The sequence below is a fragment of the Cynoglossus semilaevis genome, chromosome 13, assembly GCF_000523025.1.
Source record: "Cynoglossus semilaevis isolate Cse_v1.0 chromosome 13, Cse_v1.0, whole genome shotgun sequence".
Classification (NCBI taxonomy): Eukaryota; Metazoa; Chordata; class Actinopteri; order Pleuronectiformes; family Cynoglossidae; genus Cynoglossus; species Cynoglossus semilaevis.
The window spans coordinates 5,039,447-5,065,507 of record NC_024319.1 but is presented as its reverse complement, the minus strand read 5'-3'; the positions used below and the strand labels follow the sequence as shown (position 1 = coordinate 5,065,507).

General features: G+C 42.1%; 3 protein-coding genes and 2 long non-coding RNA genes across 9 annotated transcripts in view; 3 read left to right on the top strand and 2 right to left on the bottom strand.

The window, feature by feature from the left end:
* Window positions 1-2,020, bottom strand: part of LOC107989411 (uncharacterized) — a 9,217-nt gene extending 7,197 nt beyond the window's left edge. The window contains exons 1-3 of the long non-coding RNA XR_001760943.2: window positions 1,987-2,020; window positions 1,738-1,797; window positions 1,282-1,440 (exon numbers count right to left, since the gene is read on the bottom strand). This is a non-coding gene — a long non-coding RNA (uncharacterized LOC107989411). The remainder of the gene's footprint in view (window positions 1-1,281; window positions 1,441-1,737; window positions 1,798-1,986) is intronic.
* Window positions 1-7,479, top strand: part of ca14 (carbonic anhydrase XIV) — a 10,018-nt gene extending 2,539 nt beyond the window's left edge. The window contains exons 3-13 of one of the 5 annotated variants that reach the window (XM_017037815.2): window positions 981-1,160; window positions 1,313-1,458; window positions 2,008-2,103; window positions 2,173-2,239; window positions 2,600-2,757; window positions 3,158-3,284; window positions 4,317-4,340; window positions 4,473-4,557; window positions 4,716-4,757; window positions 5,727-5,780; window positions 6,556-7,479. In XM_017037815.2, the coding sequence (XP_016893304.1) occupies window positions 981-1,160; window positions 1,313-1,458; window positions 2,008-2,103; window positions 2,173-2,239; window positions 2,600-2,757; window positions 3,158-3,284; window positions 4,317-4,340; window positions 4,473-4,557; window positions 4,716-4,757; window positions 5,727-5,780; window positions 6,556-6,667 (1,091 nt within the window). In that variant the 3' untranslated portion in view covers window positions 6,668-7,479. The remainder of the gene's footprint in view (window positions 1-980; window positions 1,161-1,312; window positions 1,459-2,007; window positions 2,104-2,172; window positions 2,240-2,599; window positions 2,758-3,157; window positions 3,285-4,316; window positions 4,341-4,472; window positions 4,558-4,715; window positions 4,758-5,726; window positions 5,781-6,555) is intronic. The other 4 variants (XM_008323155.3, XM_017037816.2, XM_017037817.2 and 1 more) reach the window with 4 other exon arrangements.
* Window positions 3,194-26,061, bottom strand: part of LOC103388246 (uncharacterized) — a 51,054-nt gene continuing 28,186 nt past the window's right edge. The window contains exons 4-5 of the long non-coding RNA XR_522501.2: window positions 7,525-7,585; window positions 3,194-3,278 (exon numbers count right to left, since the gene is read on the bottom strand). This is a non-coding gene — a long non-coding RNA (uncharacterized LOC103388246). The remainder of the gene's footprint in view (window positions 3,279-7,524; window positions 7,586-26,061) is intronic.
* LOC107989410 (angiogenin-2-like) lies at window positions 8,239-9,986 on the top strand. Its single transcript, XM_017037819.2, has 2 exons — window positions 8,239-8,356; window positions 8,742-9,986. Exon 2 carries the CDS (start codon window positions 8,754-8,756, stop codon window positions 9,342-9,344), a length of 591 nt encoding a protein of 196 aa, XP_016893308.1. The 5' UTR covers window positions 8,239-8,356; window positions 8,742-8,753; the 3' UTR covers window positions 9,345-9,986.
* On the top strand, window positions 18,531-24,652 carry crabp2a (cellular retinoic acid binding protein 2, a). The gene is made up of 4 exons (XM_008323154.3): window positions 18,531-18,847; window positions 22,911-23,089; window positions 23,605-23,721; window positions 23,959-24,652. The coding sequence occupies exons 1-4, from the start codon at window positions 18,766-18,768 to the stop codon at window positions 24,007-24,009; spliced, it is 429 nt and encodes a 142-aa protein (XP_008321376.1). The 5' UTR covers window positions 18,531-18,765; the 3' UTR covers window positions 24,010-24,652.

Here is a 26,061-nt window from a genome sequence, read left to right as displayed (position 1 = left end):
GGGGGGGTCAGAGGTGGGGGGGGTCTCCTACTGTGCTACCATCTTAGTGAGGTGAAGAAGAGAACTGGACCACTGCTCATTTAAGGTTTAGAACACACACACACACACACACACACACACACACAGAGCAGTGATCAGGAGTGTGTGTTTGGCTTCTACACATAAACATACAATTTAAAAAAATACTATTTTCTAACGGAAGGAATTTTAAGAATTTCTGATTATATAAGTGCAGGTCAAAAGGTCAAAGACAAATTTAAAAAAAAGTCATTGATGAAAAAACACAGATCTTTCTTTCACACCTGCTCACAACGAGTTCCCTTTAAATGTTCTTTTATTTTTGAAGAATCATTAAAAATCTGATGTTTTCTCTGATGAAAATTATTGTTCATTTGTTCATTTAAAAAAATGATAACGTCTATTTCAGACATTTATCCTTAGACTTGACTTTGCTCTGAATAGAGAAACTCAATGTTCTTGCAAAACGCAAAAAAGAAGAAGTTCAATTTATTATGAAATATAGAGAACGTGAAAAACGCAGTACATTCAGGCAAATGATACTTCATTTTATACCTAATTTTATTATTAATATTTTTTCTTATTTTTTAAAATCCTTTTTTATCCCATGCTGAAGATTTTTGTTACTAATATTTATAATTTAAACCATAACAAACAGAAATGTATATAAATTAGATGGTTAAAGATTTCACTGTGACAACAACATTTTGTCAAAATTATAATTTTTTGGATTTTGTATATTTAAAATATGTGCTAAAAATGAATATTATCAGCTTTGGTAAAAAAAATAAAAAAATACAACCTGCTTCATGTTTCAGTTTTTGAGTCTGACCTTAAACTGAACATGTTGAAAACAAAAAAAAGAAAGTGCAGTATAATTAGTGAGTGGACCAGGAGTCAGTGGGCTGTGTAATTGGGTGACATTTTTTCTTGCCTGTCTCTGTCCCTGTCTGTGGTCAAAGGCTCGGTGGGTCAGTGGCAGTGGCCTGAATATTTCCCAGACTGTGCTGGAACGTCTCAGTCGCCCGTTGACGTGGTAACCACCCAGACTAAATATGACCCCAGCCTGGGTCCTGTGACCCCACTGGGCTACGACCAGCACAACAACCGGCCCTTCACGCTGTATAACAATGGACACACAGGTAACTACAGCACACCCTGTGGGGGCGGAGCAGCTCTATGTAGTACTTCACAGTAGTAATACTGCATCCTCAGACAGACACGTAGTAACGAGGAAGAAACACCTGAAGGAGGTGTACTTACAGTAGAACTCATGAACTCCTCTCTCCTTCAGTTGGACTGGAGCTGCCAGAGTGGATGGGTCTGGGGGGGCTGCCCTGGCTCTTCACAGCTGTACAACTGCACCTCCACTGGGGCAGCGGCGGCCCCGGCCGAGGGGGCAGCGAACACACCATCAACGGCCTGAGTGCAGATGCAGAGGTAAAATATATATAAAACATATTTATATATATATATATATACCAAAAATAAAGTGTGATGGTTCACTCCAATCAGATGAGGAAACGTCTTCTTTGAGAAAATTTCACATCCAGTTGCCTAACAGAACCCTTCATATTTATACATATTTATCACTCCATCATAGAAGAGAATAAAGAAGAAAAGCTTGTACTAATTCTCCTGTGAGGCAGCAGAAAAGGTAAACAGTGACAGTGTCCAGTTCACTCCCTGTCCATCTGTCAGTGTTTCCTGCCAACTCACCATATTCTGCAGGGCTGAGTGGACAGTCAGTGTCTCACAGTGAGGGAACACAACCAGGACCTGGGAACACAGAAGAAGATGAACATGAAAAAAACAAACAAAAAACATCTGAATATATTTTCAATTTCAGCAAAAGAAACTGACAAACACTTTGTGTTTAATGAGACTTTTAAAATATTTGAAAAATCAAAACCTTATTATTAGTGTTTTATTCTTCTGTGTCTTTGGCATCAAAGTGACGACACTCACCTCCTCCTTCTCCTCCTCCAGCTCCACGTGGTTCACTACAACTCGGAGCTCTACCCCAACATGTCTGCGGCCGTGACACAGCCCGACGGCCTGGCTGTGTTGGGGATTCTCATCGTGGTAAAGCATCATCAGCTGAAGAACTGACACGTTCACTGTCTTTACTCTGAGAAATGTCTGTGTTCACAGGCGGGTGAGGAGACCAACCCAGCATTTAACAACATTCTCAGCTACCTGAGCCGCATCAGACACGCAGGTAACACAGTGGAATTACACATGAAACAATGTAAAATATATTTAATTTGGCTACCAGATAACTCTTGGTATAATATCCGTGGTAAAACTCAGAGCATTTTTGAGCAATAAAATATCTGAAAATAAGCACAATAATACTAGTATTGAATATGGTGTGCAAACGTTTTAAAAGGCGCCCCCTACTGGCCAGGGACTTGAATGTATATTTTTAATGTCAATAAATAACATTGTGTTGGACAGAATTAGTTTAATTGTGCACTGAAAAAATAAACACATTATTTATGAGCTACTGTGTCAACAACCAGGCAACAACTTCACAAAGATGTAAACAAACAAACAAACAAACTATTCTGTTTCTCAGACCAGAAAACCTTGATCCCGGCCTTTGACGTCCAGTCCCTGCTCCCTAAAGACCTCAGGCGCTACTATCGCTACAACGGCTCCCTCACGACACCGCCCTGTCATCAGAGTGTGACCTGGACACTCTTCCGTGAGAGGGTTCAGATCTCAAAAGCTCAGGTGAGGCGAATTTCAGGTGAATCTTTGAGAATAAAAATCATACAACTTTACGATCATAAACTTTGGACTTTGTCCTAATGTAACTTTTTTTGCTCGTAAAAAAAAAACCATACAAACTTAACTTGCAACTTACAAGAGTAGCAGATACAGGTACACAAGCCTAGAGTGCCCTCTAGTGGCTGTCAATGTGAAAATAAAAAACATGTGAAAATATATATTTTAATATATAAGTTGCAACTGAGTATAAGTCGCACCAGCCAAAGGATTAAAAAAAGGTGCGACTTATTTGTAAACTTTTGTTCATGTAAGACAGAAACAGTTTGGTGATGGACACTGACTGACCTCGTCTGTGACTCTGTGACCGTCTGTAACCAGTCTCCTCTTCGTCTGTCTGCTGCAGCTGATTAAGATGGAGACGATGCTTCACTCCAGCAGAGCTGAAGATGATGACGGGAAGATGCTGCAGGACAACTACAGAGCAATACAGCCGCTCCACCACAGGGTGGTGCTCACTTCCTTTTCTGCAGGTCAGATAGACACAAAAAAAAGAAAGTGTTGAATTTTAAACTAGTTTTTTTAATGGTAATGGATTGTGAGGCAATGAAAAAAACAAAACAAAACACCACAGTATTGACTGCAAACAGTAGCATGGAAATGTAAACCTGAGCCTGTGATCACTACATAATCCCTGAAAAGTGAAATGTGGATAAGGCACGTGGGAAACAGTTGGGATTTCCTGTGGTTCAGTCAGAGTTTGTTTGTTGGCAGATTTGTTGATGGGATTTGGTTTAAAAAACCAAACACTGACTTCATTGTTAACATGCGAGTCTAACAAGGAAAACGAATGAGGCAGAGAGCAGGGAGTCCGACAAAGACAAAGGGGAAAGAATCTTGGTTGAAGTGCTCTTTGTAGAGAGTGACTGAACTGGAAGAACTGTGATGTCAGCACGACAGGAGGGGCAGCAGAACTGACCAGACACAACATTTAGATCTGGGCTCAGGATCCAGTCCAGTCCTGGTGTCTACAAACTAATTCTTAAATTTATTTTTCATCAAATACATTTCTGTTAAATCAGAATATCCAGGGCATTATTTGCAAAAAAATTGGCTGTGTTTGCAAACTTAACCTATTTCTAGCCTAATCGTTGAGAGTTGTTTATCTGGTTTTATCTTCTAAATTTAAGTACTTTGCTGAGGTTACTTGTCATTATTTACTCCTCTAATTATTACTGTCGCATTTTCCAATTTATTATTAACTATATTGAACTTTTTGGTCTCTGGTTTTTCTGTCTATTTTGACAATATTCTTTTTTATTTTGTGGCTAATATTGGCTTCTGATGCTAATTATCATCCTAATCCATTTTGGACACCTTTTCTGGCTTTTGACTTCACAAATAACAAAAAATATAATTATTTATTTTTATATAGAATTCGAATAAACTAATTGTTTCCCTTAATTATTGATAATTGTTGATAGGTTTAACTGCTGGTATCTATATTATACACAAGACTCTACGTTCATTTCATAACCGTTTACCGTCTGTTTCTGTCTGTGTAGAATCAGGGGAGCAGCTTTCATCTGGTAAGACCCACAAAAAAATTATATAATTGTGTTTTTACATCAATTAATCAGCCCAGAATTTCACAATCGGTGCCTCCCTCGTTAAAACATATCGATATAGATGTGTGTTTACATCTCTGTCTCCCCCTGCAGGTGAAGTCACAGCCATAGTGATCGGAGTGATGTGTGGCTGCGTGGCTCTGGCCGTGGTCGTTCGCTTCATCGTGAAGACGATAAAGTAAGAAATGTTTCCTGCTCTGGTTTGCGCTCGATTAGCTCCCTGCTGCCTCTAGTGGCTGCGTCAGAAACCTGCCTCTAGTCGGCTGTTGTTCTGGATGAAGTTGAATCAGCTGAAATAATCCTCACTGTTGTCTGCTATCTTCTGTGTTCTGGCAGGTTTTTTACTCTCCTCCACAATGACTCACTTGCAGTAAACAGGTGCTCTGACTCAGCAGTGTCGCCAAAAATATGAAGTACTCACTCAGACTCACCTGTTTATTTAAATTTATAACTTTTTATGTTTTGGTTTAACAGACTTCCTTAAGTGCAAATCTTGGCTACATTGAATAATTGTAAGATAATATGCAACGGCAAATTGGGAAAGTACAAATACTGCACCACCTCTGAGGCCTCGCTCCACACTTTGGGAACCTTAAACTGGAAGCTATTTGTTGACACTGATATTTTTGTGTAAATTATGGGCAAATTCTTTTATGATACAGATCGAAGGCCACTTTGTTTAACGGTTTAATCTGATGCAAATAATTTTTGAATGAAATTTCCAGTAAGTGTAGTACTCAAAAAAATATTTTTTGAATGAAATTTCCAGTAAGTGTAAAATTGCCTGATTAATTTTCTGGAAATGGAACAAACCAGTGGTTCTCAAACAGTGGTGCGCCATTGGGTGAAATGCACACAGGTACCGTTCCACATACATGCTACATGTGAGATGAGCACTAAGGATAGTCCGACCTTTTGACCTTTTGATGCACCATCATGGCTGCCGTTCTAATGTCCTTTAACCAACCTGATGACTCATCAAACACCACTGCTGTTAACCAAACACTGAATGACATCAACCTGTTCACCACCTTCACCAAGGTTCAGTTCCCTGAGCTGCGTGACTTCACCCTGAAGGAAAAATCAGTTCCGTCGTCGACCTAATGGAGTCTGGCAGATCAATAATTCCAAACTGAAATTCCTCCTTCTTTGATGAATTAAAAAAAATCCTTTCATTTTCTCAAGGTTTTTGTGAACCTGTTTTCACATGAGGAGGATTTCCCTTTGGTAACAACAGTGTTCCTCAGACCAATCATCAGTGTGTAATTATCCACATGCTCCTCCTCCTGCCTTTGAAGATGTTTCCCCCCTCCGTGTCTGAGTCATGTGATTTTTGTCTTGTGACAGCTCTACCTCTAGCTGGGACATCCTGCCCAGCAACCGTCCTGCTCCCACGCCAAGGTCACTGTTCAGAATTATGACCCCTGACCCTGAAAACATTCACTCTGACATCGCACCCGTACATTTTCCTCAACATGGTCCTTTGCTTAACCGACCGTTTGTCTTTATCCTCTTATCGCAGAACCCTAACATGTCTGTTAGAGTATTAGTGTCTACTGAATATTTTCCACTGACCAAGGAAAACTCTGTGTACTTTATAACATACTCAGAGCCTTAAAGTACATGCACTTTTTTTTACATCTAACAAAGAAAACTTTTGTCTCTGTCATCTAACACTGCTTCCTGCTATTTACAAAATATGAAAATGCTATATATTTTAATATATATTTTTATATATGTACATACACACAAACACATATGTACATATATACACATACATATATGTGCATATATGCACATATATTGACATATATGTGCATATGTATATATATATATATATGTGTATAGGTATATATATATACATATATATGTATATATGTGTATATATATATACATACACAAAAAGCGTCATACATGTATAAAATTACATATACTGTATGTATGTATACACATATATATTTATGCATACTAGGCTATATATACATACATTTTTAGTTTTGAATAGTTTTATAAAGTTCTGCAGAAAATTAAAACATGTAATTAAGGCCGAACTTGATTGAAAAATACTCTGCAACACATCTACAGTTTTCAACATCACAAAACAACTAATACATTATTTATTATTCTATCATAATTAAAAGTATTAATTACGCCTTTGTTTTGATTGTTGTTGCAGAGTGAAGAACCCGGAGAAAGAACCGGAGAAAATACAGGACGTGGTTCTGAACTGCACCTCCGACGGAGAAAAGAAAGAAGAGCCGACGTCATCTCCTCAGACCGAGCCTTAGCTCCGGGGGGTCTCGTACCGACAGACTTTCTCTGACCACCACTGACTGAATGAGGCGGTCAGTGATTCCTGAGACAGAAATTGAACTCTCAATCTTGGAAAAATAGGAATAATGTGGACAGACATCAACCAGACAAATCACCTTCGTCCCGGTCACTCGAGTGATTTCTGTATTTTCCGTCACCCTTCGAAAAAAAAAAACCCTCAGATGTCGTCCATCTTTTTGCATTTCAGGCCATGGAACTGTGTGCGTTTATAGCGCCACCATCCAAGGTTTGACGTCGTGTAAATACCTTGTAATTTATAAAGTATATATTCTTGTTTGTTTTTTTAATGTTTGGACTTTTTTTCTCTCTCTCTGCCTAAAATTGTAAAATAAGAAAGAGTCCTAGTCAGTTTAGTCTCCTGAAACCTGTCTCCTATTGGACAGCCTTTAGCTGTCAATCACACATGCTTTATCATCTATTTTACTCTAGACAGAATTTGAATAAATCAAAAATGCCTACTTTTGTTTAATAAGAATCTAATTCTAGCCTCCGAGACAATTAACTCCTCAGGAAAATAGGTGACCACGCAGACCAGTCCGTTTCTTATGTAGCGTCTATGGATGAAGTGAACACTGGACATGGTTTCATTAAATAAAGTCACTTCTTTACCTAAAAACCAACATGATGTCATTTGCTTAGAGTTAATACAGAAGTGTTCTTTCAGTCACTGTTGCAAATGTTGTGGTTGATGTCTTGAATTTGTAAATAAATGTTTTATTTTGGGTTTTCTTTTGGTGATAACATCGTCATCTCACATGTTTGTGTTGTTATTATACTGGATGATAAGAGAACGTTAGCATTTTCAGCCTACCTTACACTGACATCTGAACAGATGCTGCCTCTGGATTTGGTTTTGGTCTTGACAAATGGTCCTGAAAAAAAAAAGCAAATATGATTAAAATAACAATTACTAATAATTACTATACAATTACTATCATTTCGACCTTTCCTCATCACTACTTGATGACCCTTCGACTTTAGTAAAAATGTGTTAGTAATTTAGGCACCTTATCTATTTATTTATTAGATTAGATTCCTCTACATAACACTAGAGGGAGCCCAAGTACCACCAGAGGTATGCATACCACAGTTTGACCACCACAGAATGACACGGTGCAAGTGACGTCAGTAGAGTTCCGATTTTTTTTTTTTAAAATCCTTGAATCTCTTACACTTGAAAATCCAAACTTTAACTGCACACGTTTTTGATTTAAGTATTAATGTTTGCTGCCATTTTGATATGATTTTAGCTTCAGTTGATCAAATATCAAAATGATACCAAATACACTGAAATATTTCACCTTAACTGAAGTAAGAAGTAATACTTTATTAAGAGTAAAAACACTGTACTGTGTACTTTAGACGAATGCAGATACACGAAGGTAAAAACAGAAAGTATTCGTCGCTGTAACTTGATGACGATTCTTTTTATAGGCTGCTCTCTGGCACAGCATTGTGGACAGAATTATGCAGTGCAAACGTAGTTGAGGGCACACCCGTTAACAGGAAGTAGAATGAGAAAAATGTTCAACAAACGTAGTTGAGGGCACATCCGTTAACAGGAAGTAGAATGAGAAAAAAAAAACAGAGAAGAAGACACTCCAGCTGGGACGAAGGTCAGACGGAGCTTCTGCTAAATTAAGGTTAGGACCGTGTTTTTAAAAAACTCTCCTGCTTTCAGATCACTGAATAGAAGAAAAAAAAATAGAAGACTTTGTCCCGACACGGAGTGTAAACAAAGTAGCTCCGAAAAAAGAAAAAGTCTGAGTGTAGTCTGTTGTTTTTATTGTTATGAATCCAATATTCTGTCACCTTACAGTGATGATAGATCAAATCACAGGTTTGTGTTGTTTTTATATGAGATGATGGGACAATGCTAGCGTGCTAACATACTGTACATTTATTAGCATTAAGTTGTTTTTCAACCCGGACAATCAGCGTTTGGTTTTCAGCCATGTTACACTGACATCTGACCCATAGATGTCGCTCATAACAGAGTTGTAAATATCGCCTTTTATGGTCATACAGGTTTTCTGGACCATGGCTGCTTTTCGGTCTTTTATCACCCTAACCCTCTGTGTGCTGCTGGGACGTCAGACATTTGCCAAAAACGATTCCCCCTGCGAGCGTTCCAAATGGAACAACGGCTTTAACACCTTTCTCAAACGTCACATCCGCTCCGGCCTGCCCACCACCCTGGACGACAAAAGTGAATGGATGTCATACATCAGGAACAACGGGGGCTGCGACAGACCCACGCAGTCCTTCCTCCACCCCAAAGAGCTGGACCGGGTCAAGGCTGTGTGCACCAGCGCGGGCGGCAGCACCTACAAGGAGAACCTGTGCATCAGCCGGCAGCCTTTCACTTTCGTCACGGTGAGGAGTGAACCCGGAACCTGCGGCATCAGGAACGTCCGCCAGGAAACCAAACACCTGATCCTGGCCTGTGAGGTTCTGGAGAACCAGTGTGTGCCCGTGCATTTTGAAGGAAACCCTGAAAACCTGAAGCCCAGTAACAACGCCAGAGGCTGCCAGGATCCCAGGACCGGCGGGCGGGCGGCCGGTCTCAGGATGACGTGGCTGCCGCTGGTGTCGGCTCTTCTTCTTCTACTACTGGTTTATGGCTTTTAACTGTTTTAGTTCCAGGTTATAAATATAATTCTTTAGAAGAAACCAGGTTTGGACTTTGAGTCCTGGACCTGGTGAAGATGTGGTTGGAGAAAGAAAGGGGTAAAAAAAAAATTCTAAATTGATTTGTGCTGGATATATTACACATCTTTCCACCATGCTGGTCAGTAGGTGCCGCTGTACACAAGGAATTCTTCTCTCTGATCCACAGTGTTATTTGACAAAACACATTTTAAAATATTTGAAAAAAAAATTCTTCTTGTAAAAACATAAATAGAGGCCAAATCAGAGAGAGGAAAACGAACGCTTAGCGGCTTTAAATGTTTACAAAGGGATATTATTGCACTTTTATATTTTTATATATGGAGAAACCAGAGTAAAGTGTTAACATTTAATGTATCAGTTTTAGTTAAAGATGAACAACATGAACCACATTTTTAACCACAAATTTGAAAAAAAAAGTAAAATTACTTTCATACCATTGAATGTGTGCATGTGATAACAACAGGTTACAGTGACAGACGTGACAGTAAAGTCACACACTGACACACTGACCCACAGAGCTGCTGTTGTAAAATAAAGGACGGCATTTATTAAAGGGATTTGTTCAAAAATGAATTAAAGATGAATGAATATTCACACTGATCCAGTCTCTCTGTCTTTCACTTGTTGAACAGCTACAGTCACTTCAGCCATTTTTGTGTGTTGAGACATTTTGCAGGTCTCCCACTGAGTGAGGTTTAATTTGGAGTTAGGATTAGACATTTAGTCTAGAGCTGAAAGTAAAGTTAAAGTTGTGATTGTGTTGTTTGTATAGAAGTTAGTGGAAAAGAATTCAAAACCATAACTGTACAGAACAGTTTCATTATCTGTATTAGAATTGTGTATGTTAAACACATATATATGTATAAACTAAAGCTTATACATATATATGTGTGTGTGTATATGTATACATCTATATATATAAAGTTTATACATATATACATTTACATTTATGCATTTAGCAGATTTATCTATAGTAGTATAATACTAAACTGGGAGACGCTACGTTACCAGTTTAGTACCACTTGGTGGCAGCAGAGTCACATTTAACCTATGACTGACGCCAAGGAACTGATGACGTAGGTCCAGTGAGTTCAGTTCAGTGTTTACAGTAAAGACCGTGTCACAAACAACTGACTGACTGATGACGGCGGTGCGTTTGGGTTCCAAGAGGATTGAATTCTCCATGGAAATAAAAGAGGACAGAAAGAATTCAAACTTTTGTCTGAAGTCTCTAAGCTGTGTATATATATTATTATATATATATGTATATACATATTACATACATATATATATTATATATAAATATATATATACTTATATATATATATATTTGCCTGAGCTGATTGCCATGTTGAAGGATCTCTGAGCATCATCATCATCATCATCATCATCATCATCATCATCACCATCATCATCATCACCTTCATCATCAGTTCCTCTTCTCTAACTCATGACTCTGTGTCCTGACAATGGAACACTTGTGTGTTTCAGTTTTCTGACCTGTTTCTCCAGAGTCATGGAAAAGTCATGTGATCCTGCAGAAGCAGCAGAATTAGAATTCACTTGGAGGCGTTCTCTGTCCAACAGAGAGCAGCGTCCTGTTCAAGAGCACAGACACAGACACAGACACAGACCACTGACCAACACTTACTATCAAGGTAAACACAGCACAGACAAGACTCAAACTGGTCACATGACCTTACAGTCAGCAGAGACTGATGAATAAAAACTGAACTGAATAATAGCTGTTAAATGAGAGACGTCTGTCTCTCTGTCTGTCTGTCTCTGAAGGACACACATGCAGAAGAGACACGTGTCCTCTTCTAAACGTCTCCCTCCTCTTTCCCCTTCACTTCCTGTGGAACTGTAAAGTAATTCAGCGTCATTCACGCCACACAATGACTGTTTTACAGTGTCGTCATCACGCAGCGCCTCAGAGGAACCGCGGGTTTATTACACTGCAGGTGGCAGCAGACAAACCGCTGGAAGACGAGAGGAGGTGGACACGGACAAAGAGCTAAGTCACATGTTGGACTGTGGCTGAGGACGAAGGAGCGAGACGAAGACTAGATCTGCTGTTTCCTACACAGAGAAAGAAGGTTTGAGATTTTCAGACCTGAGGAGAGGAAGGAAATGAGATGCAGGAAATGAGATGTTTTTAAATTAATTTAAATAGTAATAGAGTCTATATTTAATGAAACACTTCTGTATTATTTGGACCATAAACGTCTCTTTCCATTTGTCTCCAGGCTCTGGTTCTGTTCTGTTCTTCCAGACCAACTCATAACAAATGACCGTGATAATTAAAATCACAGAGGCTGCAGAGGAGGGAGGAGGAGACGGGGGAGGAGAGGGGGGAGAGGCAGCGCTGAAGCATAAAAGGAATAGCGTGTGAGTGACACGGGCGTCTGGGTGTAACAGCACAGACACAATCTCAGAGGTTCGACCCAGAGTTTTTTTGGCGCCGTTCACTAAAAGTACTTCCTGGAGACGGTAATCAAGAGTTGGGATGATTCCCATATAAGTTTTATCATATAAGTGAGGAAACAGGAAACAAAACAAATGTGCACAGAGATTAGGTTCAGAGGGAGCGGCACCGGCCGCACAGGAACCACTTCCCACACCCCAGAGAAACACCATCGTTGTCCACAGGCTGCTGGAACTTTCTGGTACTCACCCTCTGAGTGGGTCAACCAATCAGTTCCAGCAGTCAGTGACACAACCATTCACACCAAAACTAATACTGCATCTCTCCTCCAGGGGGAGTAAACAAAAAAAAACAAGGGTAAAGGTTAGGGTTAAGTGTTCTCCCATTGGAGGAAACTGGAGTTGGGAGAGGACCAGAGAAAAAAAACTCATGCACTCCATTCAAAAAGACTGGGAATCAAACCAGAAGAGCACTGACCTTCTTGCTGTAAAGCAAGCGTGCTTAACACATCTGCCACCGTGCAGCCTACAGTGTCACCATGTTGTCAGAATCTGGTGTCAAACGGTCTGTTCTGCCTGTTTTGTCATTTACGCCATGGGTCCCCAATCTCTGGTCCACGGACCAGAACTTGTCCACAGGTCATTTGGTACCGAGAACTTTTTACTAATTTAAATAATTTCTTTATTTGAAGATAATCTGGCAACATTTCAAAATAATAAGTCAATCAGACACTAACAGAATGTGAGTAAAAACACACAAGGTTGGGGACCGCTGATCTACAGAACCGACAGAACCGACTGACGGTCAGACCACTGATCTACAGAACCGACAGAACCGACAGAACCGACTGACGGTGGACCGCTCGATCTACAGACAGAACCGACAGAACCGACTGACGGTCTGGAACCCAACGCTCCAGTCATTGATTATCAGCAGCAGTTTGAACATATTATCATCTTCACGATCGCGTCATAATCAGCGGTAAACGTTTTGACCTGCTTCACCTCGGTAGGACAGCTTCGTACACGAGTTCCCAGAGGGAGAGAGAAGGAAACGCACGCACTCTAATTGTCCTTCCACTTGGCAACGCCGATCGGTATCTGTCAGATTTCTGCAGCTACTCTGTAATATTCAACTCCATTCATGAAAAAAAAAACAAAAAAAAAAACACAAGACGTGTGTGTGCTGGAGCCTGCACGAGCACGCAGACGTCAACGGAGAAAACGCAGAAGCATCCTGCAATTACAGCCTTCGGCCTCATCATGTCCTGAATCAACGTTTTCTTTTCTTTTTTTAATTTGCACAATTTTAAAGAGGATTTTTGACAGGATGAGACACACAGACACTGTCAGAGAAGCTCACACACACACATGCAGGTTGTTTAACGCAGTCATCTCCTCTAATCAGACCCACATGGTTGGTCAGGCCGGCGTGCCCAGCGCCCACTGGTGGTCAGTCTGGCTGTGGATGTGGCAGTTAGCTGTGCACGCCTCGCTGCACGGTGGCTTCAAATCCCTTCGACTTGTGACCTCTTAAAACTCAGAATGTCCTTGTAATAAAATGTGTCACATGCTGTAAACGACCGTGTGGTGTGGGTTGTATTTCTGGAGGGAAAAAAAAGTCCCAGAATTCACTGGAAAAGTGCAGAGATTCTAGAAAAGGGGCAACGCTTTATTTTTTATTTTTTTCGTTAATTTTTTTTTTACGACCACCCAGGGAGGTTCAAACCATTCCACTGACACCGAGGTAAATCGGAGGAGAAAGATATTTTTTCCACATGCATTAGCACTTCTTCCCCAGTGGCTTCCTCCGAGGCTAAAGGCCACAGATAATGACTTCCAGGAGCGGCCGATAGGAAAAGGACGGGGTCAAGTCCACATCTAGGATTTCCAGAGTGAGTGGCGTTTCACCGCGGGTCTTCAGGACATGACTGAGTAGAGAACGCCACTAACATCCATGAGTTTACTGTTCACTCAGCCTCTGGTTTCATTTTTTTTTCCACATCTGAGACGTGTACACACTCGTTACTGTTTCCCAAAAAATTGTGATTCACTGCGTATCAGATTTGTAATAGGACGCGAGGACGCAGAGGTTAAAAAACCGCCTGTAGTTTATTTCACAATCCAGTTTGGACGCTCCCCAGAAATAACATACACCTTATCGTATAAAGAAGAGGAAACAGGAAAACAAATGTGGCTAAAGATAAGGTTCACAACCGTTCAAACCGGTGAGCGTTGGTGCGGTGAAGAAAACGGCGAGTTCCCAAACGGACGAGAAAAAAATAATTTTTACAAGTTTCTCCAAATATAAAATCGCAGATATTTATATAAAAACGTATGTAGCCAAGTCACACGGTCACTCACTGTGAGAACTTCACTGGTCTGCCACTAGTGGTCACTAATGGTCTTTCTGCATGCGTATGGGTTTTCTCCTGGTACTTCATATAATAAAGCAAACTTATACAAATACCTATTAAAATAATGAAATGTTTGGATCATGATATTGACATTTGACAGGTCGAGACCAGTGGTTCTCAAACTGTGGTACACATACCACCGGTGGTACGCAGGGAAAATTCATATCTTCACATTTACATTTACATTTTCAATTGAATAAATCTGAAACATACCGTGCTCAGTTAATACAACATTTAGAAAAAAAAATATGTAGCTACTTGTGAGATGATGAAATAGGCCTTTTTATTAATGTACTTGTTTTTTTTTTGCTGCAATGTAGGTCTGTCGCTCACATGAGCACAGGCAGCACGGAATCATGGGATCACTTGCGAGTTGAACGTGAGCCGAGGAGGGGGAATTCTACTGTTGGTCATCGTGGTGGAACTCAGAGCTCAGTGTTTTCTCAGGTGGAACAGAGTATAAAAAGTTTGAGAATTTTTTTTTTCTTTTCTTTTCTCAAAACTGATAGAACTTTTGAAAGGAACTGGATTTCAGTCCTGAGACGAGGCAGAGAAGCAGGAGGTCGAGACCTGGTGCCAAAAAACATTCCCCAGAATTCTAAAACCAGGAATTCTCTGGAAACACCGCTCACAGTTCGCTCAATTTGTCTTAAAACTTTTCGACTTCCAGTTGTACTTCCTCCTTCGCTCCCTCAGCTCTGCGTGTGTGTGTATGTGTGTATGTTTTCACAGATTCCTCCCTGTTCAAGTGTATATATTTTTTAATGTAAACAAGTGAAAATAAAGCCAGTTCCACTTTCAGGAGGAGCAGCCTCAGACTGAGAGTCTCTGGGTTGACACTCGTCAATATCAGTTACCGTCAGGAGGGGGAGCAGCCAGACGCAGGTAGGCAAACAATAGAAGTGAGGAGTAAAGGTGTGGAAAATAGTTGGACGCCAACTGGAGGAAATGAAGACGAGTGAAACAAAGTTGGCGGCGAAGGAGCAAAACGATACGCGGCGTCTGTGTGAGGACAGAGGAGTCTCTCTTCACAGATCTGAGGCCTTCATTCTTCCACCGTCTCTCCATCTCTGTCACTCTCTGTTTGATCTCTGCTGACTCACTCTCCCTTTCTCTCCCTCTCCCCCCTCCAACAATGAAATGACCTGCAGTCCAGACTCTAACTTTCTCCCTCTCCCCCCTCTGCTTTTCTTTCTCCTGCTCTCCATCTTCTCCCCTTCTGATTTCCTCCTCTCCCTCTCTTCAACATGCTTGAGGAATGTGTCAGAGCAGCACAAAAGAACAAAAGCTTGAGGAAGAAGAAGAAAAGAAAGAAGGGGGAGGAGGGGGAGGAGAAGGAGGAGGGGGGAGAGAAAGTTGAGTGGAGGTAAAGGGGAGACAGAAAGGTTGAGAGGAGCAGAGTCACGGATGAACGGCTCTGAATGGCGAGCGGTGCTTTGTCATCACGTGCTGACGTCCAGCATCTCACACACACACACACACACACACATCTTTATCGGACCCTTCCCTCTGAAAAAAAAACACGCACGCATGATGAGTGAGGCCGCCGCGGGTGCAAATGTGCGGCGCTGCCTGTTGGTTATGTCATGGTAATACGCTGGACGCCTGCGGGGGGAGCTGCAGATGAAGTTCTCAGCGGCAGACAGCGCTCCATTGTCACCTTTGTTCCTGCGTCAGTCACTCTAGAACCTGGGCCCCGTGATCGATTCCCCGGGGTTCTGAAGAGACCGCGTCGGACGGACCACCGTAGCTGCGGTAAATCAGACTCACGCTGAGCTTCAAGAAACATATAGACTGTGGTAAAGGGGCAGTTCAAGTTTGTTTTAGCCGTTACAACGTGAGCAAACGCCGCTAACTGGTCGTGATCAACATCTGCACACTGGGAAAATGTCAAATGACTGAACTAAAATTTTAAATTCTTTTTTTTTTATTGTCTGTAGTATGAAAGCTAATATCAGCCTGCACACTCTCCTGGGAAAATGATGTCAAATGACTGAACTAAAATTTAAAATTTTTTTTTTGTCTGTAGTATGAAAGCTAATATCAGATCATTTTTTTGCAGCCCCTAGTGTTTAAAAAACATCATCTTTGTCTGTTGCCCCACAGAAGTGATCACAGACATTTATCTGTCCTCGTGGTCCAGACACTTTTTGGACTAACATTATTATTTAATGTTTAGTTTATAATCCAGTTGCAGGCTGGATTGGATGGTTCAGTGGACCAAACTGTGGCCGCAAGCCACCAGTTTATGACGACTGCCTTTGAGCAAGAAGATGAATGGGTTAATTCCAGTCTTTTAGTTCGTTGTTTTTCTCATGAACCAACAACACATTAAATAATAATTAATGACTTAATATCGATCATAGGTTTAAGTCTGAGAAAAAAATCGTTGTTTGTGTTGATGTGTGGTCCCATGATGGACTGAAGAACTGACCTTTGACCCTGAGAAGAACCAAGGCAGTGAAGATTGAATGAATGTCTTCGTAATAGAGAAAAAATTTAATATATTTTCATATATTTTTCTTCTCTCAATCTTACTGGATATATTTCTATTTCTCTGCGAAATCTAAGCTGTTTTTTATCTGCAGGACCAAAAAAAATGGTAAAAATGTAATTTTTTTTTTTTTTGACAGAAGCAGCGTGAGAACCGCAGTTTGTTCTGAAGGCTAATCTCTGATGTTTGGACCGGGAAGACGGTGCGAAGACGAGCTGTGACGATGACGTGATGCGCGGCTAAGAACGTGCGTGCGCGCGCGTGAGAGAAGGTGCATTGTTCACATCAAACAGAACCGCGGGATTCGAACCCAGATCTGAGCGAATATCACGTTCCCTCCTCTTTTTGTCACCTTTGATCAGCAACATGTCTTTGTTGAACGTTCTGACACTGAGCCGGTGTTGGTGTTGGGCTGTGAGTGTAACCTACACGGACCTCCTCCTCCTCCTCCTCCTCCCCCTCCCCCTCCTGCCCACCGGTCTCCAGGGACACCTCAGTCCGGGTGGAGCGGAGCGGATGGGATCATCCATCAGGAGTCAATAGTTAACGTCGGCTTTGTCCCCGCTGACATCAATCATCTGCGGGTGCGTGTCCGTGCGCGTACGTGTAGCGTGTGCGTGTCAGCGTGTCTGTGTGTGTTCTTTATTGGTCTACCTCCGACCCCGCGGGCCCCTGACCCTGGTCTGTCTGATGACGCGCAGCGCCAAATGCCACAGCGTCTCCCGCGTCTCCTCCTCCTCCTCCTCCTCTTTTCTCCCCAGCTTCCGTCCGAACAGCGGGGGGCAAAAAAAAAAGAAAGAAAAAAAAACTAAGGAGATATCGTCAACGTGTCCTCACCCTCGGCTCCCCCGCGGGTCCACGGTGTGTCCTCTCTCCGGTCAGTCCACTCGTGGGTGACCACAGACTGTCTCCCACTAACACTGCTTTTTATCTTTATGACAAATCTCCGTGGAGTTCGAGGGCGGGGGTGGAGTGGAGTGGAGTGGGGTATAAGTGCGCGTGTTTCAAAGGTTCATTTTATGATTCTTCATTTTTCAAGTCCTGACCTCAGTGACCACTCAACTGGATTGACGTCATATGACACGCGAAATCTAGAATCGAACCCACAACCCTCCGGGTTAAAATCTTTTAATCTTTTAACATCTAAAATGACTGGCGTTAAATCTACTCCTTCAGAAACATCTGAAGAAGAAAAAAATTAAAAATTAAAGAAGTCCGTGAGGCAAATGTAGAAATTAACTGTAGTAAATAACAGAGATAAAGACCTGATCATAATTACAGGTGCAGACAAAGGAGACCGGAAATGACAGGTCTGTGTTTGTACCCAAATAATACCCACACAAGGCAGTCGACTGGTTCCTCCTTCACACCACACTGCCAAGACCTGTCCTCTCGCCTGATTACCCTCTTACCCCCCCCCCCATCTTTCCTCCGGACTTATTCTGTCAACAGACATGATCTGTTTTGCAGCGGAGTCGTTTAATGAACTGAAAACTGGCTCTGGACCAGAAGAAGAAGAGGAAGTAGAAGAAGAAAAAAGAAAAGAAGGAAATAATGAACTCTAAAATCAGTTTTCTTCCGCGTGCACGTCACTGCTGCTGCCAATCACACGCACGGAAAACGTGAAGGCAGCGCTGCGCTGCTGCATGCCGCCTGCAGGGGCGTGGTCCTGGCTGAGAGACCTGACTGTCATCTGTTGCCTCCGGGGCGTGGCTTTTTTGGGGGGGGGGGGGGGGGGGGGGGCGGTGTGCCCCCCTCCTCACCCCTCCCCACTCCCCCGCCCCTGCGCCATTCATTTGGAGCGCAGTGGTTTTTAACGTGCACTTGATGAGAGAGCAGCGCGCACAGTTGGACACTCGTCCAGGAGAGACAAGGAGACGGAGACACGGCGGATCAGAGAGCACGAGTCACTCGAACCTGACGCGTTCACGCGCACTGACCACAGCAGAGTCCACCAAGTCAGACCTGACATTAAACAACAAACAAACAATAACAACAACAACAACGACTGACGTTTAATCTCAAACGACCTGAAACAGACATGGAGAAAAAAATCCCTGATTTCGCCGGAAACTGGGAGATGAAGAGTTCGGAGAACTTTGAGGAACTGTTGAAGGCACTGAGTAAGTACTCTCTATGTTTGCAGCCTGATTTATTTTTTGCGGTCGGATGTTTATTTATAAGATATGATAATTTTGCGCATGATGACACAGATCAGATGTGTGTGTGTGTGTGTGAGCGGGTGTCAGACACCGGCTGACGTAAGACCGGGTCAGAGGAAGACTCTCGGCTGGTCCCATCATCAGGGTTCGGCCCAAATCTGTTTGATCACGCGGGGCAGTTTTTTTTTTTTTTTTTTTTTTTACGCACGCGTGCCTAATGACGCAAACCAACCCGTTATTGTCGGGGTTTGCTGGAATCGAACCCAGAACCTTCTTAGAGTCAATCCTACAACCGCACCGGGTCAGATTCATCATCTCCCTTGGTCTCCCCCTCCAACACAATAGAGACAAACGGCTGCACATCTGTGCGCGTGCGTGCGCGTGCGTGTGTAAGGACCGTTGAGACGCGGCTGGGATACAGTACAGTGGTCGACAGAGGGGCTGAGAACCAACACCTGCTGCCGTGCACGGTTCAATAGTCAGAGTCTGTCGGTGGAAGTGAGTGACTGACTTAAATCAAATTACAGGTGTGTGTCAGTCCAGTGACGGCCACTAGGGGGGAAAACAAAAAATAATCCGCCAGATAAAAACCCCAGAAACCCCTCAATAGAAGCCAATCAGACTGTAAGAGTGAGATTAATGAGGGGAGGGGGTTGAACTGGTGTTAAAATGTTAAAAGCTGTGGCAACACGGTGGCCAAAGTGGCCAGAGCTGTTGCCTTACAATAAAAAACAATCGCTGGTTAGATTCCCAGTCTCGGTGTGTGGTTTCTCTCCAAAGACAAACAGGATTATGGGTTAAGACCACAGTGAAAAAAAACAACTGAAAACTGACCTGTGGTCTGACGTGTGGCCCAGACTGGGTGACTGTCCAGAGACGGTCAAGAAAATATCTTTCTTATCATTAGACTTAGAGTTTTGATTGGTCTACTGCACCAGTACAACTCTAACACCACTGTTTTATGACTAACAACATTTAAATCACTCCCCCTGTTTATGGTGTGTTTTTCTGCTGACTTGGTTTTTTTTTTTTTTTAAACAACAATAATATCCAACCTCTCTGCCCTGGAGAAAACAATCCCTCCTCTGTGGAGTTCTCCTGGATCTTTCTCCTACTTTATTTTTTTTTGTTCTATTATAAGGAGTTTTATATGAAACGTTGTTCCTCCACTGACAAGAACGTTGTTGCTCTCACCGACTGTGAGTTTTTTGTTACACAGATGAACTGCATTTATCATTTCTGAGTCCTAACAAAATTAATAAATATAATTGATGTAACTGACAAGTAACCAGACGGTGATTACCTTTAACTGTGTGTTTAGACGTTAGTACGTGTCTGACTTTGTCTCTAATTTTTGTTTCTCCAGTGTGTCTGAGAGAGAGAGAGAGAGAGACATAGAGAGAGAGAGAGGATACGTTTCCCTGCGGCGATACGTGTCAAACAGTGCAGTATTGTTATAGTAGTTATTTGGATTATTGATAGTCTGTTTCTCTCTCTCACCACACACACACACACACACACACACACACACAGTCTGGTTTTCAGGAGTTGTGAGGACTTCCCTAACCTCTTGCCCTAATCTGGCTCTAGCCCTAATCCTCATCCTAATCCTAACCCCCAAACCTCAGCACCCTGTCCCCCAGACAAAGGGTCTCCACAACAAAGCCTGTGAGTGACAGTCCAGTGTGACAGTGGAGCAGAGCACAGCTGGACACAGACTGTCAGCACTTCCTCCTCCTCTCTTCCTCTCCTCACTCCTCCCCTGTCCTCACACCGGACCCTTCCCACTCACCTCCCCGTCTCTCCAACGCTTCCTCTGCCCTTTGCTCCCTGACTGGTGACACTGACCGCCTGCCTGTCTGTCTGTCTGTCTGTCTAATTCTCCCATGGCCTCCAGCACGGTTTACTGTCTGTAATAATTCAAACTGAGAGAATTACGATGTCACCACGTCATTAACTCTGCAACGACGTAATCGGTTTAATTGTGACTAAAGTGGAGTTAAATGACACCCGACGTACGACTGAGTCGTTAAAACTAATGTTGAATCGTTTGGTTTAATAATAATTTTATATCATTTTTCTAAAACCAACTACTTCTACTTCCTCTTTTGATGTTGTTTTTTTCAACTCTCAAAATATCAGCGACATCACATTTAAACAAAGTTGTATTTAACCAACAGTGAATTTCTTGCCGTCCTGTCACTGCATATATTTTTGGACGGTCAAAGAACAAAATGCACAATTTTGAGTGTGTAGCTCAGTTTTACTCCCCTCTAGTGGCTGATTTGCAGTAATTCAATTCGTCAGTCCTTGTTTTTAGCGTGTAGCTACAACAAACCTTGTTTTTTGTAACTCTCGTCATATGACTTGGTCCAAACATTTTTTCCCCCCATGAATAAATGTCTCATAAATTTAACCATTGTCTCATCCTTCAGCTATTTCTAACTTAATGCTATAAAACATTTGCAACACAAGATTCTGAGAGAAGAACTGCCTCCAGTGTTCGGTTTTCAAAACGTCATCGAATTTGCAGAATTTATTTTTATTTCTAAAATGCCTGACGAGTCAAATGATACACACACAAAAAAAATCTCATAAACAAAATTATGTGACTATTTTAAAATATATTTTTATTATAATGTTTCATAAAGAACTTTGAGAATTTTCTGAGGATTATTTGATGTGTCAGGCTTTAAAGGTTAAAATAATCCGATCTCTGGTTTCATCTTGTTCCATTTCTACCTTCGACCCTCACTGAAATACCGTATTTCCACCCAGTGATGGCGCTGCCAATCCTCTAAAGATTTCGTGAAAACACAGACAGGGGGCGGTGTTCAGGCCACTGAGTGAGTGCCCCACGGTGGCCATGCACTGAATGACTCTGCGTTTCTGACTGTGTATATATTTACTCTTGGTGACAGGTGGGAATGTGTGAGAGGTGAGAAGTGCGAAACCCAATTCGGCGTCAGATACACACTGGACGACATACACACACACACACACACACTTCCCCTCACACTTAGGCAGAAATCTTCACACACCACACACAGACCACCGTCCCTCATCTGTCTGCCCCCTCCCCTCGCCTCCCCTCCCCTCTTTCTTACCCATTCACCTCACAGACTATCACGTTAAAATCAAGATTTAAACTGATATTTAAAAATATTAAAAATGATAAAGTATTGTAAATACAAGGTTTTGTATTGTTTAATCCTGTGAAAAAAACTCATTATATACGTAGTATCGCAATCTATCGTATCCTTGCCCCTTGTATCGTGATACGTATCGTACGTATTTCGACTTAATTCTTGCCAATAAACACACCTAGAATATAATGTTCTAGCTCAGTGCTGGGTTTCCCAAAATGGTCGGGGGGGGATTAAAAGGGGGGAGGGACATGAAGAGAGGCAAGCCAAAGGGAGGTTAAGGGGGAGGTTTGGGGATGGGTGAGTCGGTAGGACGTAATCAAAATCAGTTAACAGCTTAAATTTGCAAATACACAGAATGCAGTAAAAGTCGGGGAAAAAAAGTGAAAATCACTCCTTACTGCTGTGGTACAAACATACACAAATTAAGTTTTTTTTTTAAATTTGCAATTAATTGTAAGTTAGTAAGTTAATTTACCCTTTAAAACCAACGTGTCATATCATCAATATAAGATTCTCAGAAAGAAAAAAAACTGTCTGAAGTGAGAGCAAAAAGTCGCCAAAAACTTCCAAAAAATGATGTGGAAATTTTGAAAAAATTTGTTATGTTTCATAAAAATCTCTGGAATTTTCTGAAAAGTTTTTTCATGTGTCAGACTTTACTTGAAGGACCATTAAAATGACCGAGGACCGTACAATTATTTGTGACAAAATAAAACAACCTCACTGTGGAAATGACTTTATAAATAAAAAAACCTTTTTCTTCACTATTTACTTTATTCACTCTGTGTTTTTCTGCCTGTAGCTGCTGTTCTTATTGTACATTTGTTCTATTGTGTTAACGTTCTTCCCACTCTTCCTCCGACTGTTTGTTTTAGACGTCAACATGATGCTGCGAATGATCGCGGTGAAGGCAGCCTCCAAGCCGCAGGTGGAGATCTCACAGGACGGAGAGACGCTGTCCATAAAAACCTCCACCACAGTCCGCACCACCCACATCACATTCACCGTGGGGCAGGAGTTTAATGAGACCACGGTGGACGGACGTCCCTGCACGGTACGCACAGCATGACCGGACAAAACTCTGCATGTTTCCTTCTTACTCTGTGTATGCAGTAGAAGGCCTTTGTCCAAGACACATCAACCTGTTTGGTTTGGCCTGCGCTGCTGTTTGGACTGATATCATACCTCTGCTCTCTGAAGGCCTGTAATCCGACAGTGTTCTCCCTTCGTCCTCCCTTCAACCTCACCCACTCCACTGCGTCCCTCCACCTTGGCCTTTCCTGACCTCCGTCCCTCCCTAAGTCTCCATGTCGCTTCTCCCCTCGTTCCCACAGACGGCCTCTGTTTGTCCGTCTCCAAAGCAAACACGTTCAACCGGCCAGAGCTGCGTTGCGCTAACGATGAGCGCATCGTACAGTTATCACCTCTCGGTGATCACTCCCCCCCCACCTCCCCCCCCCCCCCCCCGTTCCCACCCCTCCCTGTCTCTGTGATCGCTGCACGCTTATTTGAGCATTTACGCATTAACATGGAAAATATTTTTCCTGTTTTTTTTTTCTCTCCCTGCAGAGTTTCCCACGTTGGGAAACAGACAGTAAAATCAGCTGTGAGCAGACTTTGCTGAAAGGGGAGGGGCCTAAGACGTCCTGGACCAGAGAGCTCACCAACGACGGAAAGCTGATACTGGTACTTTTTTTAATTATTTTGAACGGGTGGTTCTCAAACTATGGTTGGTGTTCAACTGTTGGTACACAAAAAAAATTATTTATTTTTCTTTTTTAAGACAGGAAATATTAACATGACCAGCAGAAACCATGTGTCCCATCATGTGCTAACGCTAATACAGATCTGTTAACGTACCGTTAGCAACAATACAAGCAGCTTCTCTGGACAATGACATAAAATCCTCTTCTCCATTTTCAGACCATGAAAGCCGACGACGTGATTTGCACCAGAGTCTACGAACGAAAATGAACTACAGCACTTCGTACTTTTTGTCCCTCCTGGCCCTGAAGAGTCCCTCATCCTCCCTCATCCTCCCCCCTCTTCACCCCCAAATGCCCTCACAGCACCACTGGAGTCACAATGCCCGACTATCCAGGCGGCGCTGGGCGACAACATTGTTTAGTTTTTTTTTTTTTTCCTCCTGCATTTCTATTGCCTTCGCAGCTTTCTTAGCGCCGTAACTGTATCCACTGTTCCACATAGTTACAACAGAGTCGTCGTCCGAGGTACTGGTCTGTCTGGCTCTGTCTTCTGTGACAGCCGGGTGTTAAACATACTGTACACGGGACTCGCTTTTGTGACAGCTCATGTATTTGGTGTCATGCTTATGCATGTGTGTGTGTGTGTGAGAGAGAGAGAGAGAGTGTGTGTGTGTGTGGCACTAGAAGAGATACAGCCCTGTATATGTAGACGTAAACCTATATCTTTGAGGTCTTCCAGTTCCAGGTCAGTTTTGACGTCACCCCCCATTTTTGTTTTGTTTTATCTCTTTCTCATGATGACATTTTATATTTATTACAACACCGGTGTCTAATACAGTACTTTTTTTTAACAAAACGTGGTCACAGCAGTCAACACTTTCTATGTGAGAACAATAAAGCACCAACTCAGCTCCAACTGTTGGCTCTTCTTCTTCACTCTGAGTCTGAGACCGTGTGTGTTTGTCTTTTATGGTTTGTGAGTGTTGCTGCAGAATATGTGCACATTAAATGGCTCCGTCTTATTTTAGTCTTTCTGTCAGCTGTCTGCAACTAGAATAACTCGTCTGCCCCCCCCCGTCCCCCCCTCCCCCCTCTGCTCTCTCTCACTTTTTCTGTCTTTCCACTCGTGCCTTCCGTCTTTCTCTGCCAATCATTTCTGTGCCACACGTCCTCATTATTCCACCCTCACTGTGGTCCTCTGTGTCCGGTTCATCACTGCTGTCTGTCCGCTCACTTTAATTTAAAGACACATTTCTGCAGAACCCTCGGACTGACAGACGCACACAGTCGGCCGTGGAGAGGCTACGAAAAACAGTTTTATTTTATTATTTAACCATTAACATTTAGCGTCATTATATTTTCCACAATGCACTTTTCTTACTGAGAAATGCAACTTAAAACACGTTCATTTGGTTTCACTAAGAGTGTGCGTGCGTGTGTGTGTGGGTGTGTGCGTGTGGACCACATTTTTTTCCTGAGTTGCAGCATAATTGACTGTTGCAGGCTACATACCTCCACTGCACTTCATTATACACATAATAAAAACAGTAATGAACAGCTGCGTCTGAGACTAGTCCTGTTGTTTCACTGTTTCGCCGAAAGAAAAACAGCTGTTTGTTCTGATGGTTGACTCAACTTGACTCAAGTTTCTGATTGCCCAGTCAATTAAAATATTTAATTTAATTAATAGCTGTAGAAAGTATAGCTGTTAATGAATCCTAATTAATGATTAATATAGATGAGTCAACATTCATACCTGAGGTAACCTGGGCTGTGACAAATAACAGCAGCTAGGTGTCAGTGTTTCACACCTGGTTTTTGTTTGTGACTGAGCCAAATGATTGGATTATAAAAAATAAAAAAAAAAATATATAGAATATATATATATATATAGAATATTATATATATATTTAATATCATTAATTCCACAAATTAATTATTATGATAAAGACGTTAACGTTCATAGTCTTCTAGGTATGAATGAGTTTTAATAGCAGTAATTTAATTTCTTTCATTTCCCAAAGGGAACTCCTGAGGGATAAATAAAGTTCCATCCGTCCGTCCGTCCGTCCATCCATCCATCCATCCATCCATCCATCCAGTAGTTACAATGAAGTTTTAAATAAACCTGATCTCGTTTCCTCCAGTGTGTGTGAACTTCACCTAAGACACGCCAACATCAAGTGCGAACCCACACCACATTTGTTGTTATAGTAACTACAGATGGCGATGACACACACAAAGGTCAACCCGTGACCTCTGTGAGACAGACAGACAGGGGACCATGTGACTGATCACCAAATGGTCAGCGATGGGAACG

Coding starts and splice junctions, on each gene's coding strand:
- LOC107989410 (XM_017037819.2), top strand. CDS start 8,754: ATGGCTGCTTTTCGGTCTTTTATCACCCTAACCCTCTGTGTGCTGCTG.
- crabp2a (XM_008323154.3), top strand. CDS start 18,766: ATGGAGAAAAAAATCCCTGATTTCGCCGGAAACTGGGAGATGAAGAGT. Junction 23,090..23,604: donor TGGACGGACGTCCCTGCACG/GTACGCACAGCA, acceptor CTCTCCCTGCAG/AGTTTCCCACGTTGGGAAAC. Junction 23,722..23,958: donor ACGACGGAAAGCTGATACTG/GTACTTTTTTTA, acceptor CTCCATTTTCAG/ACCATGAAAGCCGACGACGT.